Consider the following 21072-nt stretch of genomic DNA (forward strand, 5'->3'; position numbering starts at 1 on the left):
GCTAAGATGTTCATGATATCTAAGATGTTCACTATATGTTCACTACGATAGGCCAAAGATGTTCACTATATGTAACTATCTAAATCTTGCAAGAAGAAGTGGAAAAGAAAACAATGCAAGGGTTATTAGGTAACTCACCATTAGCCACCATGAATGCAACCTCCAACTATTGGAAGCTAGACTTCTCAAGTGTACCCTCCTCCATTGTCATTTTGAAGAAAAGGTCCTCATGCAACAAGGGGAGTGAAACTATGGGAAGCTTCTCTCCATCATGCTACCTTGCCTACTCAACCTTGAGCTAGAGATAGAGATTGAGAGAGGAAGAGAAGAAGAAATGGAGGGCAAGATCACTAATAAGCTCTCAAGAGTAGACTAATCCCTACTCACATGCATAATCAGGAAGAAAAGCAAGCATGTAAGCCACAAGCAAGAGGCATAAGATAAGAACTTAAACACAATTACTCACAATGGGATTTTTTCTTTCACATCACTCACAATTACCCACAAGCAAGAGGCAAGAGATAAGCACTTAAACACAATTACTCACAATGGGATTTTTTCTTTCTCATCACTCAAAATGTCTCTTGGTCAAATCAAGAGCTCACCTTAGCTTTGTTGAAGCATGTGTCATTCGAGCTACAAAAATGCGACTTCCTGTCGTGATCTTAGCTCATGTGTCAAAAACAAGCACAATAGAAAGCTTGGGAGGTAGAACAAAATAAATTATCACATCCTTTGCATTATTTAGGAGTAATTAAATTTAAAAATTTATGTCCTTGAAAGACTTACGTAGGTCAAGATTCATATATGTAAATTATGGTAAATTACATAAATCTTACTGGCAAACTCATGTGATGATGTCCCCATAATTTAAAGCAAAATATTATCCAACAAACTCATGTGATGATGTCCCTATAATTTAAAGCAAAATATTATCCAACAAATGATTGGTTGTGGTGCGCGCGTTAAGGTTTGATAGCTATTACAACTATCACAACCAGTTGCATACCCCAAAATTAACAAGTGGAAATTCTTCCACGATGGCTTGCCAAATTCCAATTAGAGTAAGTGTCTGTGTGGGCGCGCGCACGCATGAGCCAAAGATTGTCAAATCCATGAGGGGTTTTTAAAATTTTAAAATTAAATCCAACTAGATTTAGAGAGAGAAAAAGAGAGAGTGTGTGTCAAATCCATAAGGTGGCTTTAAAAAGTGAAAATTTTAAATCAATCATACTAAAGCAAATTGAAAAAGCCTTAAAAAATAAAATAAAATTCATAATGTAAGGAAGGTGCATGAGAGTGGTATGGAGAGAAAAGTCTCATCATCTTAGTATCATCTCTTACATAAATGCATGACATACCACATATCATGAGAATGCAAACTCCAAGAGAAATTAACATAGAATCCAACAACAAATCCCAATTATCATCACTCTTCCTAGAAGAACCCCAAGGCTTTAAATATTCAATCATAGTTTTTCTCAAGAGTTCCCCTAGGGAAATTGTAAAATCGACTGCCTTTGGTAGGCCAAAAACTATTTGCCACGTTGAGAATTTACATGTCAGAAAAAATCACCCCCATTAACTCAAAGATGCACGCATTAATCCTCATGATATACACATTAAAAGTAAAAATCACGTGATAGTAGATGTACAAATTGTGCGTGATAGATGAGTTCTAAAGAATGGCACCACTGGTGCATTAATTCCAGCAAATTATGTATTAGTCCTAAAAGAAGATGTTGGTTGTAAAACAACACATTAAATTTACATAAATTAAGCCTAAGAAATCATGCATTAATCTTGTGGAACATGGGTTATTTTTTAAAAATTATGTGGTGAGAGAGACTAAGAATTACAAATTTACATGTTAAAGTTAACAATTTACTCGCTACTTGCCTGAAAAACATGTATTAATTAGCTCAACCTCGATGAATGGGAACAAAAAGTTTGACCCTATGGAACTAGAGGGACGGGAGGGACCTTTATCCAGATCCCTATTGACCGTCACAGTGCCACCTATATATGAATATATGTATACATACATACATACATATGTATATATATATGTATGTATGTATATATATGCATGTATATATGTGTATATATATGTATGTAATACACATATATACATGCATATATATATATATATATGCATGTATGTATGTATGTATATACATACATACATACATACATACATATATATATATATATATATATGCATGTATGTATGTATGTATGTATGTATATGTATATGTATATGTATATGTATGTATGTATACATGTATAGATGTATACATACATATATATGTATACATGTATATATGTGTGTGTGTGTGTATATACATGTATACATGTATACATGTGAATACATGTACTGCAACTTCAATCACTATCTCTATATCATGTTCACCTGTTAGCTTTATCGATCATGTTTCGTACACCACTTTCGGTGAACCCTCTAAGGAACTTAAAGACCCTTTCAAGGAATGTGTGTGTGTGTGTGTGTGTGTGTGTATGTATATGTATATGTATATGTATATGTATATATGTATATGTATATGTATATATATATATATATATATATATATATATATATATATATGTATGTATGTATGTATGTATGTATGTATGTATGTATGTATGTACACACATACATATATATATACACACACACACACACACACACACACACACACACACACACATATATATGTGTATATACATACATACATATATGTGTATACACACACACACATATACACATATATATGTATGTGTGTGTATGTATGTATGTACATACATATACTATATATCTATGTATGTATGCATGCTATGTTCACACAATATAGTGTAAGTGTATCTTAATTAAATGGTGTTGACAGGGCCATTTAATTAATTTATGCTTAACTTTAGGTACCCATGACTCTACCATGTTAATATATTGAGTTCAACTAGTGCTGCAGACATGATCACCTGCCTAGGTGATAGCTTCCGCACTTACATGACTAGTAGGGTTAGTGAGATTATGGGTGATATGCTGCCAAAGGCTTACAAACTATGACAACCACTTTAGTGTACTAAAGTTATGGCATAATTATAGCGCCATCTAATGCATCCAATATTAGTCCCTGGCTAGGCAGGGTTGAGGAATGTAGATGCAAGAAATGTGGATGCATCATCTCATGGTACTACATGTGCTGGTACACATGTATTACACACAAAGGGAAGGAAAAGATAGATCAAACTTTTGTGTGTGAATTGATCAGCAGGCTACTCTTATATGGATGGTGACTCTAGTGATTGGTTAGGTAGGGTTGAGGAATGTAGGTTGATAGATGTGAGGAATGTAGATGCATCATCTTATGGTACTACATATGCTGGTACACATGTATTACACACAAAAGGAAGGAAAAGGTAGATCAACCTTTTATGCCTGATCGATCAATCTAAGCAAAGCCTTGAATGAGGAGCTTGGCATTCCGTTAGTGGTTACTCCCAGTGCATGAAGAACCATGGTGGACACCCACTAGTGATGTAAGTGTGTGTTGGACTACTCAGGTTACATACCTTGTTGACATGTAGAGCCCACTTGTTTTGGAAATCAGAAATGGGAAGATGCCATGGATGAGGAGATGGTAGAATTGAATACAAATGCAACATGGGAATCAGTGCCTTTGCCTAAGGAGAAGAAGGCAATGGGATATAAGTGGGTGTACAAGGTCAAGCATAATTTAGATGGATCTATTAACATGTATAAGGCATGATTGGTTGCCAAGGGTTATGTACAAACATATAGCAGTGACCATGAGGAGACATTTAGCCTGGTTGCCAGAATGGCAATGAGAGTTGTCATTGTTATGGTTGTAAAACAAAAGGTGGGTCTTTACATTAGATGGATGTAAAGAATGCATTCTTGCATGGTGATTTGCAAGAAGAAGTTTACATGATGCAGCCACCAAGTTATGAGAATGATGCATATCCAATTTTGTGTGCAAGTTACACAAAGCATGGTCAAACAAGATCAGGGAGTACCTTGCCATTGGATTTCTGCTATCTAATCTAGATTTTTTTGCTTTATGTGAAAAAGACAAATAGAGGGACCATAATGTTAGTCATTTATGTGAATGACCTGAATATCACTAGTTTACACTTTTCTTTTCACACGTAACCTTGTCACATGGCACTTTGCTTTGCACTTTTCTTTCCACCCACAGCTAGGAATGCTCTTGCAAGTTGGCAAAACAAGAAACAACTGATAATTGCCTTGTCAAGTATAGAGACAGAGTACACAAGGGACTATGGTAGCTTGTGAGGTAGCTTGGTTTTAGAAGCTACTTAGCAATATGGGTGAGCTTGTGGGTAGGGCCATTGTCATTTATTGTGACATGAGTAGCATACGCTTGCCCGAGAGAGAGAGAGAGAGAGAGAGAGAGAGAGAGAGTATTGGCACCTTTTTCCTTCCTATTGTGCCCTACAAATGTGTGAGGGGGAGCGATCTAGTCAAATCTTAGAGAGACCAAAAGAGCGAAGGATGAAGTATGCGATGTGTAGAGGGGCTTCTAGGTGCTAACGATATGCATGAGTTGTATGAGAGCATGCCACCTGTCATATTGCTATTAAGGGACATTTTCTTGCCATAAATAAACGAAGTTACAAACCTTTTAAAAGAATTTTCATCCGTAAGGATGCTTAATTTATGCGCTGACTTGTGTTCAAATTGGGGTCAGCTTAAAATCTAAGTGTATCACGTGCGCATAGTTATGTAGTCTAGTTGCTAATCTTGATTTCATAATTCAATGGAGTGTACAATGTGGTGGACGTATACATAGACATATGCCGTGCCAACTCAGGGAACCAATGACTGCCATCGTATACAACCCCGTCGAAAACTGATGCGTTCGACCGACCTGGCCCCGAGAGAGAGAGAGAGAGAGAGCGATGGCGCAGCACAAGGCCCCGAGACTGGCTTTCTGCAGACGTTTTTCTTCAACGTTCCAGAGCTCTCCCTCTTCCGGCAAGTCCACATTTAGCCATCCCTGGCATCTCTGGACTCACACTAGTACCAAGAAGGGATCCCTTGCAAGTGATCCAGCATCATCCATCACACCTCAGGTATGTGTCCCTGTCCTGCAGATGCCTGAGTCCACATAGAAAGCCCTTAGCTACAGATGGAAACGAAGGGGTGGAACTTCGAATTTTATCACATCATAGCCAGTGCTGTTTAATTATATAGGGGGCATTCTATGTGGAAAAGATGATGTAACGATGTGAAAATGTCAAGATCACATCATCTTGTATCTCTTGGAGCTTTTCAGTTTATGGCGAATTCGAGAATACATAGGGGCATCATTGCCAGATACTCTACATCATCCGGGGATCACAAAGGCAAAGCTAGACAAGAGCAAATAACAGGAGAAACCTCTGCTAAAAATTTGAGAAGTCCAAGACTCCGTGTATGTATCCTGAGTCCTTATGGATTTTTGTTGCCTTAAATGTTTTAATGAATCGCTTTGCTCTTTCTATGGCATGCTTGAAAATGCTAAAGTCATGAGTTTTGGAGCAGATATGGTTCAGAAAAAGCAAAAGCAGGTGCATGAGAGGAGTACCATAGATATTTACACGGGCACACACACAATGAATTGAGTGCCGTGAAGATGTTTAGTATATAGGACCTTCAGGTTATCTGATTCCATGGGAGTTGGAGATTCAAAGGTTGTGTGGATTTCTCATAACCTTGATTTGGTTTAATTTTGTCTTTTGTTCCACGGAGATAGTCCTGTAGAAATGGTGGCTTGTGAGTAAGCTGGTTTCTATGTAGGTAACTATGTGGAAAGATCAGACATATGTGAACTTGATATTGGAGTCAGTTGTGTGATGTGGTTGGATTCATGTTCGACAGTGAAAATGTCTTAGGTGGATAAGTATGTTACGTACTTGATGCTAACCACAAGGTGGTTGTTGCTTCTTCTTGAGTTTGATTTCACTATCTCATTAACAAAAGGGTCAACCTATGGAAGGGGTTAGGAGACCCTGATGATTAGTGCAAGAGGTTGTGATTACTTTGGTTAAGGTTTATAAGAGTTATTCCATAAGTTACAGCTATTTACGAGTCAATTGCTATTTATAGGTTGATTGAGGCTATATAAATGGGGTGAGCCTATTGTGTGGATGTTTGTATTGTTTTGTATCCTACCCAACTGCGTATCGGGGTGGGGTTCGGGACGGTCCCGACTGCATACTTATCGGTCTGGCTGCATACTTATCGGCACTGTCGAAGGTGTGATTGGATGGCGGGAGGCCTGTGCATAGGCGTGGGACATGGTTCACGGAAGCCTTAGCCCAAAGGGCTTGGGGGTGGTATTGTGTTAATTCTTTCTATCTTTAGTGGTGCATATGCCCTATCAACTACCTTTTTGTTGTAATAATTCTGTCTATTTGTTACGATCCTTGGTGCTCGGCTTCATTATGGTTGAGTCTCTCCTGTATCTCCAGAGCTCTGATAGAAACTCAGCACATAGACCTTTGTATGAATGTATGCTCTGTGTGCGCGTGGGGGGGGGGTGTGGGAGCATATATTGATACCAAGTTCTACACCCACTATTGGGCACTGATGACGTTAGTGGGGATGTTGTAGTATCTAATCCGTACTGTGCATGATGGAGTTGATGGTTTATTGTCTTGTGGATGACTACCATGAGGTTATAAATTGCACTTTCTTATAAGGTGAATTTGGGCATGTTCCTGGATTCATCTAGGTATATCTTTATGTTGTATTAGCGGACATTCAAATTTCACATTGTGAAGTTTTCATCCAAGTTGCAGCCATGTGATATTGTGTTAATTCTTTCTATCTTTAGTGGTGCATATGCCCTATCGACTACCTTTTTGTTGTAATAATTCTTTCTATTTGTTATGATCCTTGGTGCTAGGCTTCATTATGGCTAAGTCTACCCTGTATCTTTGGAGCTCTGACAGAAACTTAGTACATAGACCTTTGTATGAATGTATGCTGTGTGTGTGCATGGGGTGTGTGTGTGTGGGAGCATATATTGATACCAAGTTCTACACCCACTATTGGGCACTGATGACATTAGTGGGGATGTTGTAGTATCTAGTCCATACTATGCATGATGGAGTTGATAGTTTATTGTCTTGTGGATGACTACCATGAGGTTATAAATTGCACTTTCTTATAAGGTGAATTTGGGCATGTTCCTAGATTCATCTAGGTATATATATGGATTTAGTTTAAGAAAACACAATAGCGGAAGCAGAATCTTCACAATACAAAGTAGTGAATTGCAGAAAGAAGTTAAGAGCAAACAATATTATTGCTTGTTTGATTACAAATTGATGGCTATCCATCCACCCGTGTGCTTCGGGTAAGGAGCTTTAATGGCAATCTGGATAAAGACTGGAGATGGAGGATGTCTTGCTTACAAGAGTGCTTGAACACAATGAACTCGATGATGAACAAAGATTGTTAAAGCTAAACTAGTCTATACATAGTGCCAAGGGTCGGCATGGACGTAGGTTGGCCATGTTGGCCAACTGACGACTTGGTCCAAAATGACCAACCAACGGTATCATCCCACTAGGACTATATTAGAGTACAACTAAGTCCTATACGGACTTGGTGTAGCCTCCATGACCATTTAAGATCGTTTGGATTCTTAAATTGGCCTCGCAACCTGAGAACAGTCCAATACTCACTAATGCACTGTGATCACATAGCCCGTTCAAGCATACATCCTACTTGGTAGAGTGCCAAGTCTGCTTGAGCCGCCTCCTAGCCATTTGGCCACATTTTACTGCCATCCCAATGTCTAAAGTGGGAACTATGGGGGTGCTCGGCAATGGGTACTCCTCATATTGGGGGCCTTACAAAATAGAGTACAATTGTCATGCGGCCGCAATAACAACACGAGGGTGGAGCATTGACCAAATGCTTTTTCCAATACGGGGCTCATTGTCCACTCGTGGTGAACTATCTCTTCGGTCCAATGCCGAGTTGAAGAAGATGGTCCTTCAACAAATCTCTCCTAAGTGCCTTTGTGAAATTATCTGCACAATTCTCTGTTTGTTAGGCAGTAGACAAGCTCCATCTCTCCATCCATGATAAACTTCATGCACATAATGATACTGTCTCAATGTGCTTCATGTGAGCATGAAACACCGAGTTCTTGACAATCACCATGCAACTCTGATTGTCGCACTACATTGTTGCTGTCTTTTGAGCAACATCCATGTCTCCTAAAATCCTTCTCAACCAGACTGCTTCACATTCCTTATACTCAACCTTTGTAGCACAAAGTGCCATTGTAGGACGCGTCTTGGTGATCCAGGATATAATTCCAGGCCCAATAAGAAAACAATAACCAGAAATAGATTTTCTGCTATCATAATCTCTTGCTCAATTTGAGTCACAAAATCCAGTCAAGGTATTGTTTGATGTGTATGTGATGCCATACCCAATGGTACCTTTGATGTACTTTAATATTCATATCTTTGCCGTCCATCAGTGGCTCTCTCGAGGCTAATTTGAGAACCTGCTAAGGAGTGTCAGGCCTTGTATTGCACAAAAAGATCAAACTCTCCAAGAACTTTCTGTACTCCTTCATATCCACAATTGGAGAAGCATCTTCCATAGATAGCTTCACATCAATCTCCATGGGTGTAATTACTAACTTGCACTCAGCCATGCCAAATGTAATTTTTCTTGCATACTTTTGTTAAGAAATGAAGATTCCATCTGACTCTTGCCAAACCTTCTTAATCCCCAAATAGAAATGCATAAGCCCGAGGTCTGTCTTTTCAAACTCTGAACTCAACATCTCCTAAGTGTGTTGGATCTTCTTTCATGGTTTCCCTTCATAATGAGATCGTCCACATATAGGACAATGATCATGTACCTGCCCTGCTCAGAGTTAATATATAAATTTGCTAACAGGCTTTAGAAAGACCAATACTTACAAAGAAAGCATCTGTTTGTTGGTACCATGCTCGAGGTGCATGTTTTAGTCCATACAATGCCTTCTAGAGTCTGCACACTTTTGTCACGTGCATCCTGACGATATTAAATATAGAAAACCCTAACACCAACTATCTCTCTCTTCTTCTCTCTCCTTTGTCTTAGTCATGTTAAATCAACATCTTGTTCTTAATTAAGCTTACGGTTGTGGATCAGTACAACAAGGCTTCCACGCATGCAACAATGCAGAGTCGCAATGGTGGGAACCAGGTTTTCTCCACTAACACAAAGAAGAAGGATAAGGATTCTAACTCTTCAAAAAAAAAAGAAAAGTTAAATGCTTTTACTGTAACAAGAAAGGGCACATAGCCAAAGAATGCAGGAAAAATAGATGGCAAGAATGGCACTCTAAAGACCAAGGAAGAATCCAATCATGTTGCAAAAATAGAGCTATTTGTTGCCGTTGAAGAAGTGTGCACTGAGATAGCTAATGTCTTAGGCTTTTGGAAAGTTTTAAGGAATGGCTTGCATTGGTTGAAACTGAGACAGCAACAAAAAATGAAGCAGTTTAGAACAGACCGAGGAGGAGAATTCATGTCTCATGAATTCTTCGGTTTTTACAAAGAGAGAGGCATAAAGCAACAGCTCACTACCGCTCCCACTCCGCAACAAAATGGTAATGCAGAGCGCAAGAGAAGGGTAAGGATTCTAACTCTCCAAATCAAAAAAAAAAGTTAAATGCTTTTATTGTAACAAGAAAGGGCACATAGCCAAAGAATGCAGGGAAAACAGATGCCAAGAATGGCACTCTAAAGACCAAGGAAGAATCTAGTCATGCTACAAAAATAGAGCTATTTGTTGCCATTGAAGAAGTGTGCAATGAGATAGCTAATGTCTTAGGCTTTTGGAAAGTTTTAAGGAATGGCTTGCATTGGTTGAAACTGAGGCAACAACAAAAAATGAAGCAGTTTAGAACAGACCGAGGAGGAGAATTCATGTCTCATGAATTCTTCGGTTTTTACAAAGACAAAGAAATAAAGCAACAACTCACTACCGCTCACACTCCGCAACAAAATGGTAATGCAGAGCGCAAGATCGTGCTATTGTTGAGATGGCAAGGAGTATGCTTAATGGCAGGAATCTACCTAAATCCTTTTGGCTTGAGCCAAATAACACGGATGTGTACATTTTTAACAGGAGTGCAACAAAGGCTATCAAAGGGACGACTCCGCGTTACAAGCCTACTCGGGTAAGAAACCTTTAGCTGCACACTTGAAAGTTTTTGGGTGTGAATGTTATGTACATGTTCCAGTTGCTCAAAGAACCAAATTGGATGCCATAGCTTGAAATGCATCTTCTTGGGTTGCGGCATGGAGTCAAAGGGATATCGGCTCTATGATCCTCAGGCAAAGAAGATAATAGTGAGCCATCATGTGGTATTCTAAGAACAACCACGTCGGATAGAGGAGAAGCTTCCTTCTTCTTCATCATGCAACAAGAAAATCAACAAAGCAACACAACCTCCACATGCAGCACGGGCTTCCTTGCATTCTTATGAAGGACGACCCGCCCCATTTCCTATGGACATGGATTTTGAAGATGAAGAACAAGAGCATGATGTTCCACAAAAAGATAAGCCATTCCCTAAGTGGTACAGGCAACTTTTGGATGAAGCAGAACCTTTGACCATCGAGGATGTGCCTCAAAATGTTCGCAAAAGGTTAGAGGAGCAAAACAGGGCTTGGGAGAATCTTGTGAATTTTGCTCATGACAGAGATACTCAAGATTCAAGAGCCTATCTACCACCCTTGTTGAAGCAAAAGGGGATCCGAAGTGGGTGGTAGCCATGAAAGCAAAGTATGACTCCATCCTAAAAAGCCACACTTGGCACCTTGTAGATTGTTCTCCGCACCGTTCTTGCATTGGCAGCACAAGGGGGATGACGTGTTCTTCAAATGGATGTAAAATCAACTTTCCTTAATAGGAACCTCGAGGAGGAGGTATACGTGGAAAAGCCACCTAGGTTCGTAGTTCCCGATTCCGAAAGCAAAGTTTGCAGGTTACGGAAGGCACTCTACAGACTGAAACAAGCCCCATGATATGGTACCAAAGAATTGATGCTTATTTTGTGAGTATTGGTCTCTTACGCAACCCTTAACATGAAAATTTGTATGTCTTTTGTGAGCAGGGGAAGTATATGGTCATTGTTCTCTATGTAAATGACCTCATCTTGACAAGGAATCACCAAAAAAGATCTCACAAACACAACAAATGCTTAGTGCAAAGTTTGACATGACAGATCTTGGACTCATGCATTATTGTTTGGGGATTAAGATCTGGCAGAAGCCAGATAACATTCTAATCTCTCAACAAAAATATGCAGGTGAGATAAGGCATTTGGCATGACTAAATGCAAGGGAATTGATACCCCAATGGAGGCTGATCTAAAGCTGTCCGTCAAAGACCTCATACCTTGTGGATGAGACCTTATATAGGAAACTAGCTAGTAGTCTTATCTTCTTGTGTAATACTTCAGTTTTTCTATTGGTGTTTTGAGCAGGTTCTCCAACAAGCCTCGGGAGAATCATTGGAAAGCAGGTATGCAGGTGTTGCGATACATGTACTCGGGAGTACATCATCAAGATGCTACGGGAAAGACCCTCACTGGCTTTTTTGACTCAGATTGGGTGGGTGACTTGGACACCAGGCGCTCAGTAACTCGGTATTGTTTTTCTCTTGGTTCGGGATGCATTCTTGGATCAGTAAGAAATAGCTCACATTTTCTCTCTCATCGACAGAGGCTGAGTACAAAGTTGCATGCTTTGCATCATGTGAGGCATTGTGGCTAAGTAGGATTCTACAGGATATGGGTGTGGTGCAAAAGAAACCTACAATGCTGCAATGTGACAACCAGTGTTGCATGGCCATTGCTCAATTCTTGTGTTTCATGCTCATACGAAACACATTGAGATTCATTATCACTTTGTGTGAACTCATCATGTTCAAGGAGGTCGAAATGGTCTACTTGAGAAACCACACTTAGGATCTTGTGGATCATCCTGTGAAACAGAAAGTTATTGGCATCAAGTGGGTTTGGAAGGCCAAGTATAAGTCTGATGGTACATTGGATAAGTACAAGGCAAGGCTCATTTTGGCGAAGGGCTTTGCCCAAGTTGAAGGGTTCGACTTTCAAAAGACATTCGCTCCCATAGCACTATTGACCACTATTCATAGAGTACTAGCCTTCGCCGCTCATGGCAAGTGGCCGGTATTGGAAATGGATGTGAAGTCAATATTTCTGAATGGCCATCTCAAGGAGGAGGTTTATGTGGTGCAGCCACTTGGGTTTGATATTACTCGGTTCAAAAAACAAAGTTGTAACATGCGGAAGCTTGATGAAGAGAATCAGTACTTCAATGGACAGAATTCAGCAATCTTTCGGGACAAAGGTAACGCACAAGATAGAGAGATATGTGCAGAAATAGTGAGAGAAAAAAAGAAAGAAAGAAAGATATATTAAGCGTCTACTAAAGACCCAATAGGCCTATGAGACCAAAGTGATACAATAATGTCCATGGCATATCTCATCATGGAATGGAAAATAAAACAGAAAGAAAACATAAACATAGCTATCTCACTTGGGTGATACAAAACTGTCCATGGAAACTCATCATGGAAATACTAAGAACATAGAAACATGAGTGCAGCATCAGCTCCGAGTAGATGGTATACCACTCTCCAAAATATCAAGCATGGGGCTAATGAGTATGGCGGAGAGGTCTCCCTCAGCTATGTCACGTGGAAAGGTAGCTCGATGGCGGTGGAGCATGTCTTGGATCTGGAGCTGATGAGGTGATTGTGGCCAGGGCGCGGGGGGGGGGGGGGAGAGTGCGGAGGCTCGGTCCGAGGTAACTCCTCTCGGGCGAGGTAGGTCCGAAGCAGCTGGTGGAGGGTCCACAAGATCCACTATATTGGTGTCCTCCACCTCCTGGGTCTAGAAGAAACTGGTGATGGTTGGCTGGCAAGGGAGGGGGCGGGGTGGCTGGGGCCGAAGCTCTCTCGAGTCTCAAGAAGGTGTCCGTGTCTGTGTCTACGGACCTCAAGCAGGAAGAGGCCTAGGCAACGCTGGTCTTGGAAGTCAATGATCCTGGAGAGTGGACCAAATCCCTCATGAAATAGATGATGAAACCTCTCGCGTACTGGGCAGCGGCATATGTAATGCTCCTCCGTCTCAACCTCATAATCAGCAGATCCTCTCCACTTTGGGTCTCCGTATGAGCTTCTCGGCTCGGAAGATGCGCTCAGCTCTACCTGTCTCCACTCTGAGGCGGTGGGATGAAACCCGTATCTAGCCAATCGCAATCCGCATGGCATGGGACATGTGAAAACTCAAGTAGCCCGGCTGCTGGATGAATCCATCCTCAGTGAGTGTAAGGAAGTGATCTCTGTAGAAGTGCATCTTCGTGGGGAGCTCCGAAGGTGTGATCCATGTGCAATGGGTGTAGAGGTTGAGAATATCTCACCGGATAACCCGCTTGGTATCCTCGTGAGAGAGCCGGAGAAAAGGGGAGTCCAAATTGTGCTGAAGGGGGGGTAGGCTGTCCATGCGGAGCCCATATACTGAGAACCAAGTGGAAACTAGTGCATACCATACTCCAGAGTGGCCCTCAAGTGCTAGCTGTCTTGAGGACTCCAGGGCAAGCCTCGGGTACTTGTGGGGATCCATGTGACTGATGCAATCGAGGTATGTGACTATCTGGAGAGAGAGAAAGAAGAAAGAAGAAGTTGTATTAACGTCTTCAAAAGGCCAAAATGACCTATGAGACCAAAAGGTTACATCATATCCATGAGGTACATCATCTTGGGTACAAAATAGTAATAAAGAAAGATAACAAAAATCTAGAACTATAAAATTTGATCTAGGTACATGAGCAGAGAGCTCTCATATCACCCTAATACATCCCTCATGGGCCGCTATGACATGGTGCTCAAGGTGGTAAAACTGAGCTGGCACGAGAAAGTCTTGCAATGATGGGTGATGATGGCCTGGATCCTCCTGTGGTGGCGTGGCCGTGGGCGAGAGCCATGGGGTTTAAGGCATCGAGCTTTGCATAACTCAGTGGCTCTGTTGAGTGTCACACCTCTTGGTCGAGCTCCTGCACTAGCGTGTGGTCTGAGTAGGATGGGTGGATCGGCCCTCGGAGTGTTGGTATGGAAGAAGTCGGTGCGAGCTCTCTGTGCTGGTCCTCGAGCAAGTACAGCTGATATGGATCTCACTAAGGACTCCCTGTGTCTACGGAGTTCTAGAAGAAAAAGTCCCAAGCATCTTTGATCCGAGAAGTCCGTGATCTTGAAAAGTGGTCTGAACCCAGCTCGGAAGAGGCAGTGGAACCTCCCCCGAATCTTATAGTATACAGGGCATCAACATATGTAATGATCCTCTGTCTCGGGCTCTGTGTGACAGAGCTGGCATATCTTGTCCTCTAGTGCGGCCGCCCTAGGCCCATATCTGGCAATCTCCACTCTCAGCTGGTGGGACGAGGTGTGGATCTGGCCGATCGCGCATCTCACCCCAAAGGATAGGTGTGTGTCCATGTAGCTGGACGGATGATGAACCCATCCTCTGTCAGGCATAGGAGGTGATCTTTGTAGAAGGCCATCTTCGTCCCCAGTGGATGACTAGGTGAACTCCATGTCCTCTGAGTATCCACTCTGACAATGTCCTTCCTGATAACCCTGCTCTGATCTGTGCGGCTGAGAGCAAATGATGGGGCCTCTATGCTGTACTGGAACGGGGGGAGTGCCTCCATCTGCATACCATGCATGCCAAACCAAGTGCCTACTTGTGCATACCAGCACTCTGTATCCCCCTCAAGTGTCACAACTGTCTCGAGGACTCCAGGGCTAGCCGGGGGTATCTATCAAGTGGAAGCTCCCGTAGCCTATGCCAGTATGTCACAATCTGGAATAGAGCCTCTGTCACTATCAGTGCAGCCCTCATCTCTGCCCGCACAATCTCATGTGGCACACTGATGGCTTACTCCTAATCATGCGTCAGATCATTGCCACTAGGGGCCTGTCCATCGGCTTCCACCCATCATATACCTCCTATGTATGTCTCGGCCGGCTCTCTCCTTTGTCTCTTCCTGTGGTATAAGCTAGAACCCCAGATGGGGGCACCATACAGTGCAGGTGTAACTAGAGTATCAAATAGCCAAAGCTTCGTCCTTGGCTCCTGAAACCATATATGTGAGCATTGCCTCTCTAGCGAGCCAAGGGCTGCATATCCCCTCATCAAACTAGCTTCGGCCTCATGATAGTCCTGTAGTTGTTGGGGTCCATGGGGTCACCTGCTTTCAAGATAGGTACAATAGTATTCGATGACCAGCTAACGGGGAAGCCCTCACATAAAGCCCTGTTAAACATGTGAACCAATAAAGGGGCTAGCGTGTCCCTAGCATGGGAGAAATGCCCGGTGAGAAATCCATCACGATCGTGTGCTCTCCCAGTCTGCATCCTGTCAATAGTATCTCTCACCATGTTGAGGTGAAAGAAGGAAGAAGGTGGGGGACGAGGTTCGGGTGGATGGGGGAGAGGTGGCTGCTCGGGGGCTTCGTAGAGAGAGGTGGCATAGGTGTGCCAGGTGCTGGATGAAGTAATCGGAGTCGGAAGGCGATGATCCTGGAAGATCCTCCAGGCTTCCTTACAGTCCCTTCCAAGAAATAGCTGGTATAGCTCCTGCTCAAGCATGGCTAGGTAGGTTGTCTTCTTTCTCCGTGTGAGATGTTGAAAGATCACTCGCGCTTGCTGGTAAGTGGTGGATCCTAGCGCCATCTCCCGATGTAGATGGATTCGGGTATCATGACATTCCTCGTCGTACTAGCTATTCTGTGGGACAGTCCCTCCTAGTGATGTAGGGGTGGCTCTGGAGTGCGGGAAGGCGGCCGCAGTGGACGTATGGAGGGTGGCTGAGAGGCGTGTGGTAAGCTCATCAAGTGGGATGTGGGGGTCGAGGTCGGAGAGGATGCGGTAGACATGATCATAATAGATGGAAGAGGTCTCTCTAGTGGAGTGGTATCTCGGACGGTGATGGGGCAAAGCAGGTGGTTGGATGGTGTATCAGCATGTGAGGGAGAAGGCTAGGTATGCATGGTCGGCTGCAACAGCGATGGGGCGAGGTGAGATGGTCAACTCTGGAATGAATGGGATCAGAGAGAGGGAAACCATTAGGTAGTCCACTATACTGGCTCCATGTCCGAAGGGGTAGGAGGTGAAGGAGTTGGATTTAGGCCATCTAGCCAGGCCATTATAAATGGCTAGCCTATGAGCCCCACCGAGGGCTAAGAGATACTCTCCATAGTCTGTGCGGGCTGCTGTATTCTATGATGTCCGCTCCAGATCCGTACCCACCGTGTCAATCTCCTGGTACATGGGATCATCTGTCTCAAAGAAGGGTACTTGTGCACCTGCGGTGTGGGCATTGAAGTCTCTAGCTAGGAGGATATCCCCTAGACTGGAAAACTTCTTAATGTCATCATAAAGGGGCAAGTACGAGGACTATCCATGGGTGGCATATTTAGAATTGGAGGGTGCAAAGTAGCACACTGCAAGGTAGATGTCTCGGGCCCTCTGTGTCTGGATGCTCACCCACAAAAACCGTGCGGCCTCATCTCGTCCGACCACCTGTATCACATGTTGAAGCTCCTCCCTGTATAGTAAGGCCACCCCTCTCGACCCTCGGGTACCCCCTACTGTGTGTGGGTGTGGGCGGTGAAAAGACTTCCATCTATATCCTCTCACCTCTCGAAGGTGACTTCCCTGGCACCGATGTGTCTTTGTGTATAAGACCAAGTCTCTCCCTCTAAATGTCTCCTCGAACAAACCTGCATTTGTCCTCAAGGCGCCATTGCAGTTCCAAACCGCAATCTCTAGCTTGGTCTCATAGGTCTCGCACCGTCATTGGGCATGTCGCTTGGTGATGATCACCCTCCCATCGCTACACATTGCCCATTTCCCTACCTTCCGTGCATCCAAGGTGCGTGGCATGCACTCCCTCCTGTGTGCCACCTGTGCTAGTGTGAGATCGTCTTCGAGGTAAGTCTTTTCTCCTTTTAGTGCCCGCCTTTCGGTAAGGAATGCTTGCCTCGCCTCCAACCCTGCAAACTTGAGGATGAGTGCGCGTTCCTTGGTGTCTTTGCCCACCCTCCATGCCTCGACAAAGGGGGCATCAGCGATTTCCAGCTTTCTGCATAGTGCTATGGCGTCCTCTTTCAGCGAGGCTCCTTCCTTCCATCCCACCACTCTCACATTCAATGCCCTAATCTTCCTTCTTTTCTCCTCTTCGAGTGTGTCATTGATGATGTTTGGGGATGATGATGGGTTCCGTTGCTTCTTGGCAACCTCAATCCAGCTGCCCGCTTCTTCCACTTGTTTCTGTGTCTTCTTAATCACCTCGGCCCATGTGGTTGCCTCGTTTGCCTTCTTCTCCTCTTGTTCCTGGAGGGTCTTCATTTGCTCTCTAAGTGTATTTAAGAAAGAAAGAAAGATATATTAAGCGTCTACTAAAGACCCAATGGACCTATGAGACCAAAGTGGTACAATAATGTCCATGCATATCTCATCATGGAATGGAAAATAAAACATAATGAAAACATAAATATAGCTATCTCATTGGGGTGATACAAAACTGTCCATGGAAACTCGTCATGGAAAACTAAGAACATAAAAACATGGGAGCAACATCAGCTCCGAGTAGATGGTATACCACTCTCCAAAATGTCAAGCATGGGGTTGACGAGTATGGTCGAGAGGTCTCCCTCAACTATGTCACGTGGAAAGGTAGCTCGATGGCGGTGGAGCATGACCTGGTTCTGGAGCTGAGGAGGTGATCGTGGCCGACGGGGGGGTCGAGGGCGTCGGGCATTCTGGAGTGCAGAGGCTCGGTCCGAGGTAACTCCTCTCGGGCGAGGTAGGTTCAGAGCAGCTCGTGGAGGGTCCACAAGATCCACTATGTCAGTTTCCTCCACTTCCTGGGTCTAGAAGAAACTGGTGATGGATGGCTGCCGAGGGAGGGGGCGGGGTGCCTCTTGCTACTTTGCAACATCTTGTCTCACATGACATGGTTATAGGTCTACCAAAGCTTCAGAAACCTCGCCATCACATTTGTTCTTCTTGTGCTCAAGGAAAGCAACATCGGGCCTCTTTTCCAGAGGAGGCTACTCATAGGGCCACACACATACTTGAGCTTATTCATGCTGATCTTGCAGGACCTATGGAAGTACAATCGCTTGGTGGATCCAAGTATTATATGCTTCTTGTGGATGACTTCTCTCGCAAATCATGGGTTTATTTCTTACCTAAGAAGTTTGATGCTCTTTCTCATTTCAAGGTTTGGCTTGCCCAAATGGAGAATCAAGCAAGTCAAAAGTTATCTTTTCTCAGGACTGACAATGGAGGTGAGTTTACAGCATTTGAGGATTTTCTAGCTTCAAAAGGCATACAACGACAAACCACCATATCCTACACTCCTCAGCAGAATGGTGTGGTTGAAAGAAAGAATAGAACGGTGAAAGAAATGGCCTGCTTCCTCTTACATCATGCGAAGCTACCTTCCTCCTTTTGGGGTGAGGCTATAGCTACTTCAGTTTATCTTCTCAATCGCTCTCTTATGAAAGCAGTGGACGACACGACTCCAGAGGAGGCTTTCACAGGCCACAAGCCTACTGTTTCTCGTTTTCATGTCTTTGGTTGTGTTGCTCATGTGCATGTGCCTTCTTCTAAGAGGAGGACTCTTGATGCTAAGTCCAAACCTATGATATTCATAGGATATGCTTCTCGCTCCAAAGGGTTCCGTTTTTGGGATCCTTCTCGTGAGGATATTGTTCTTTCACGTGATGCCATCTTTAATGAGCATGTTTTTGGTCTTGATGAGTTACCACCACCTACATCTCTCTCAGATCCATTTCCATCTCTTGAGCTTGAGCCTCTCTCATTCCCTACAGTCTCATCCTCATCTACACCATCAGTTCCTACTTCATCCCCTCCATCCATTTCGATTGCGACACCTACTACTTCATTGGATTCTACACGGACTTTTGGTCCTCCAAAATGGGTTCGCTCTCTACTTCAGGATTCAGGTATATCACTTTCAGATGCTCAACAATCTACTACACGTGTCTTACGTACACGCCCTTCAGTAAATATTGCCTTGATGTCTCATATTGGTGATGTGTTTGAGCCTGAAACGGTTAAGGAAGCTCTTTCCTTACCACATTGGTGTGAAGCAATGCAAACAGCGATTTCTTCTATTGAATCTAATAACACATGGCAGTTAGTTTCACGATCTTCACATAAAAAGGTCATTGGTGTTAAGTGGATTTTCAAAGTCAAGTTTCATTCTGATGGTACTCTTGATAAGTACAAGGCACGACTTGTTGCTAAAGGTTATGCTAAAAAAGAAGGTGAAGACTTTGATGAAACTTTTGCTCCTACTGCCAGATATTCTACTATTCGTGTTGTTTTTGCTCTTGCTTCACACTATGCCTGGCCTATATATCAAATGGATGTTAAATCTGCCTTCTTGAATGGAGATTTAGAGCTGGAAGTTTATGTGGCACAACCTGAAGGTTTTATTGCACAGGGTCATGAACATGATGTGTATTTATTACAGAAAGCTCTTTATGGTCTTAAGCAAGCTCCTCGAGCTTGGTATCAGAAGATTGACAGTTTTCTCCTTTCTCTACATTTTGAGAGGACTCATGCAGATCCTAATCTTTATGTGCTTATTGTGGATTATGATATATGCATTCTTGTGCTTTATGTGGATGATTTGACACTCACTGGCTCTAATTTGGACCTACTCAGATGGGTTCAAACTCAACTCACAACATCATTTACCATGACTGATCTTGGACTACTCCACTATTTTCTTGGTTTAGAAGTGAGGCAATTTGCTTCTGGCATCTTTCTTTGTAAAAAGAAGTATACTTTAAGGTTGCTTGAGAAATATGGCATGCATGATTGTGCATCACTCACTTGTCCCATGGATCCTAATTCAAAATTATCCAAAGATGATGATTCCCCTGAGGTTGATTCTACAGAGTATCGCCAACTTATTGGTTCTCTACTTTATTTGATTAACACTCGGTCAGATCTCTCCTATGCTATGAGTATTCTCAGCCAATTCTCTTCACAGCCTCGTCCATCTCATTGGCAGGCAGCTTTGAGGGTTCTTCGATATCTTCATGGAACTCTTGAGTATAGCATTTCTTATGCAGGTGGAGATACACTTATTGGTTACTCAGATTCTGATTGGGCAGGGTGTATTGATACTAGGCGTTCCATGTCAGGCTATTGTTTTATGCTTGGTAAAGGACTTGTTTCTTGGAAATGTCAAAAGCAGCGAATTACTTCTTCTTCATCGACAGAAGCAGAGTACAAGTCATATCTTGATGCCACTTCTGAAGCACTTTGGCTTCAGCAAATTCTGAATCACCTTGGATGTTCATCTACTCCGACACTCATCTACTCAGATTCACAGAGTGCTATTGCTTTAGCCAAAAATCCAGTTATTCGAGGACGATTCAAACACATTGATGTTCATTTTCATTTTGTTCGTGATTGGATTTCTGAAGGTCGCATTCAGCTTGAGTATTGTCCTACCAAAGATAATGTTGCTGATTTGTTTACTAAGCCTCTTCCTCAACCTACCTTGGATTATCTTCTTTAGCGCGTTGGCGTTGGTCCTCCCATCTGGACATGAAGAGGAGGTGTTGGATAGGTGTCATCTCTAGATGGTGTCACGCTAGTGGCACACTCTTTAGTCTCTAGGCATTTTTAGGATTTATAGCATTCATTTCCATTTTTTCCTATTTACACATTTTTGGGTGGAGAAAAGGGTGGAGGAACTTTTCTAGAGATCCGTTCATCTTGTGCCTATATATATGAGGCATTGTAGTTCATTTCTAATGAAGTTGGCTAGTGGTTCATTGATGAGTTCTTGAGTACATTGTCTCTTCTCTCATCTCTTCTTTCTCACACATACCATACGAGAGAAAGAAAGAAAGAAAGAAAGATATATTAACGTCTACGAGAGGCCA

The 21072-nt window shown here is 42.9% G+C and overlaps 1 protein-coding gene across 2 annotated transcripts in view; it reads left to right on the plus strand.

The window, feature by feature from the left end:
- Window positions 1-4773: 4773 nt before the first annotated feature.
- Window positions 4774-21072, plus strand: part of LOC147638740 (cytochrome c oxidase assembly factor HCC1-like) — a 130695-nt gene continuing 114396 nt past the window's right edge. Inside the window, exons 1-2 of one of the 2 annotated variants that reach the window (XM_086798707.1) lie at window positions 4774-5115; window positions 5319-5456. In XM_086798707.1, the coding sequence (XP_086654833.1) occupies window positions 4942-5115; window positions 5319-5456 (312 nt within the window). In that variant the 5' untranslated portion in view covers window positions 4774-4941. Of the gene's footprint in view, window positions 5116-5318; window positions 5457-5650; window positions 5716-21072 lie in introns of those variants that run through there. The other variant, XM_086798708.1, reaches the window with a different exon arrangement.

Source organism: Cibotium barometz, chromosome 5 (genome assembly GCF_041138505.1).
Source record: "Cibotium barometz isolate CiBa-2024 chromosome 5, ASM4113850v1, whole genome shotgun sequence".
Taxonomy (NCBI): domain Eukaryota; kingdom Viridiplantae; phylum Streptophyta; class Polypodiopsida; order Cyatheales; family Cibotiaceae; genus Cibotium; species Cibotium barometz.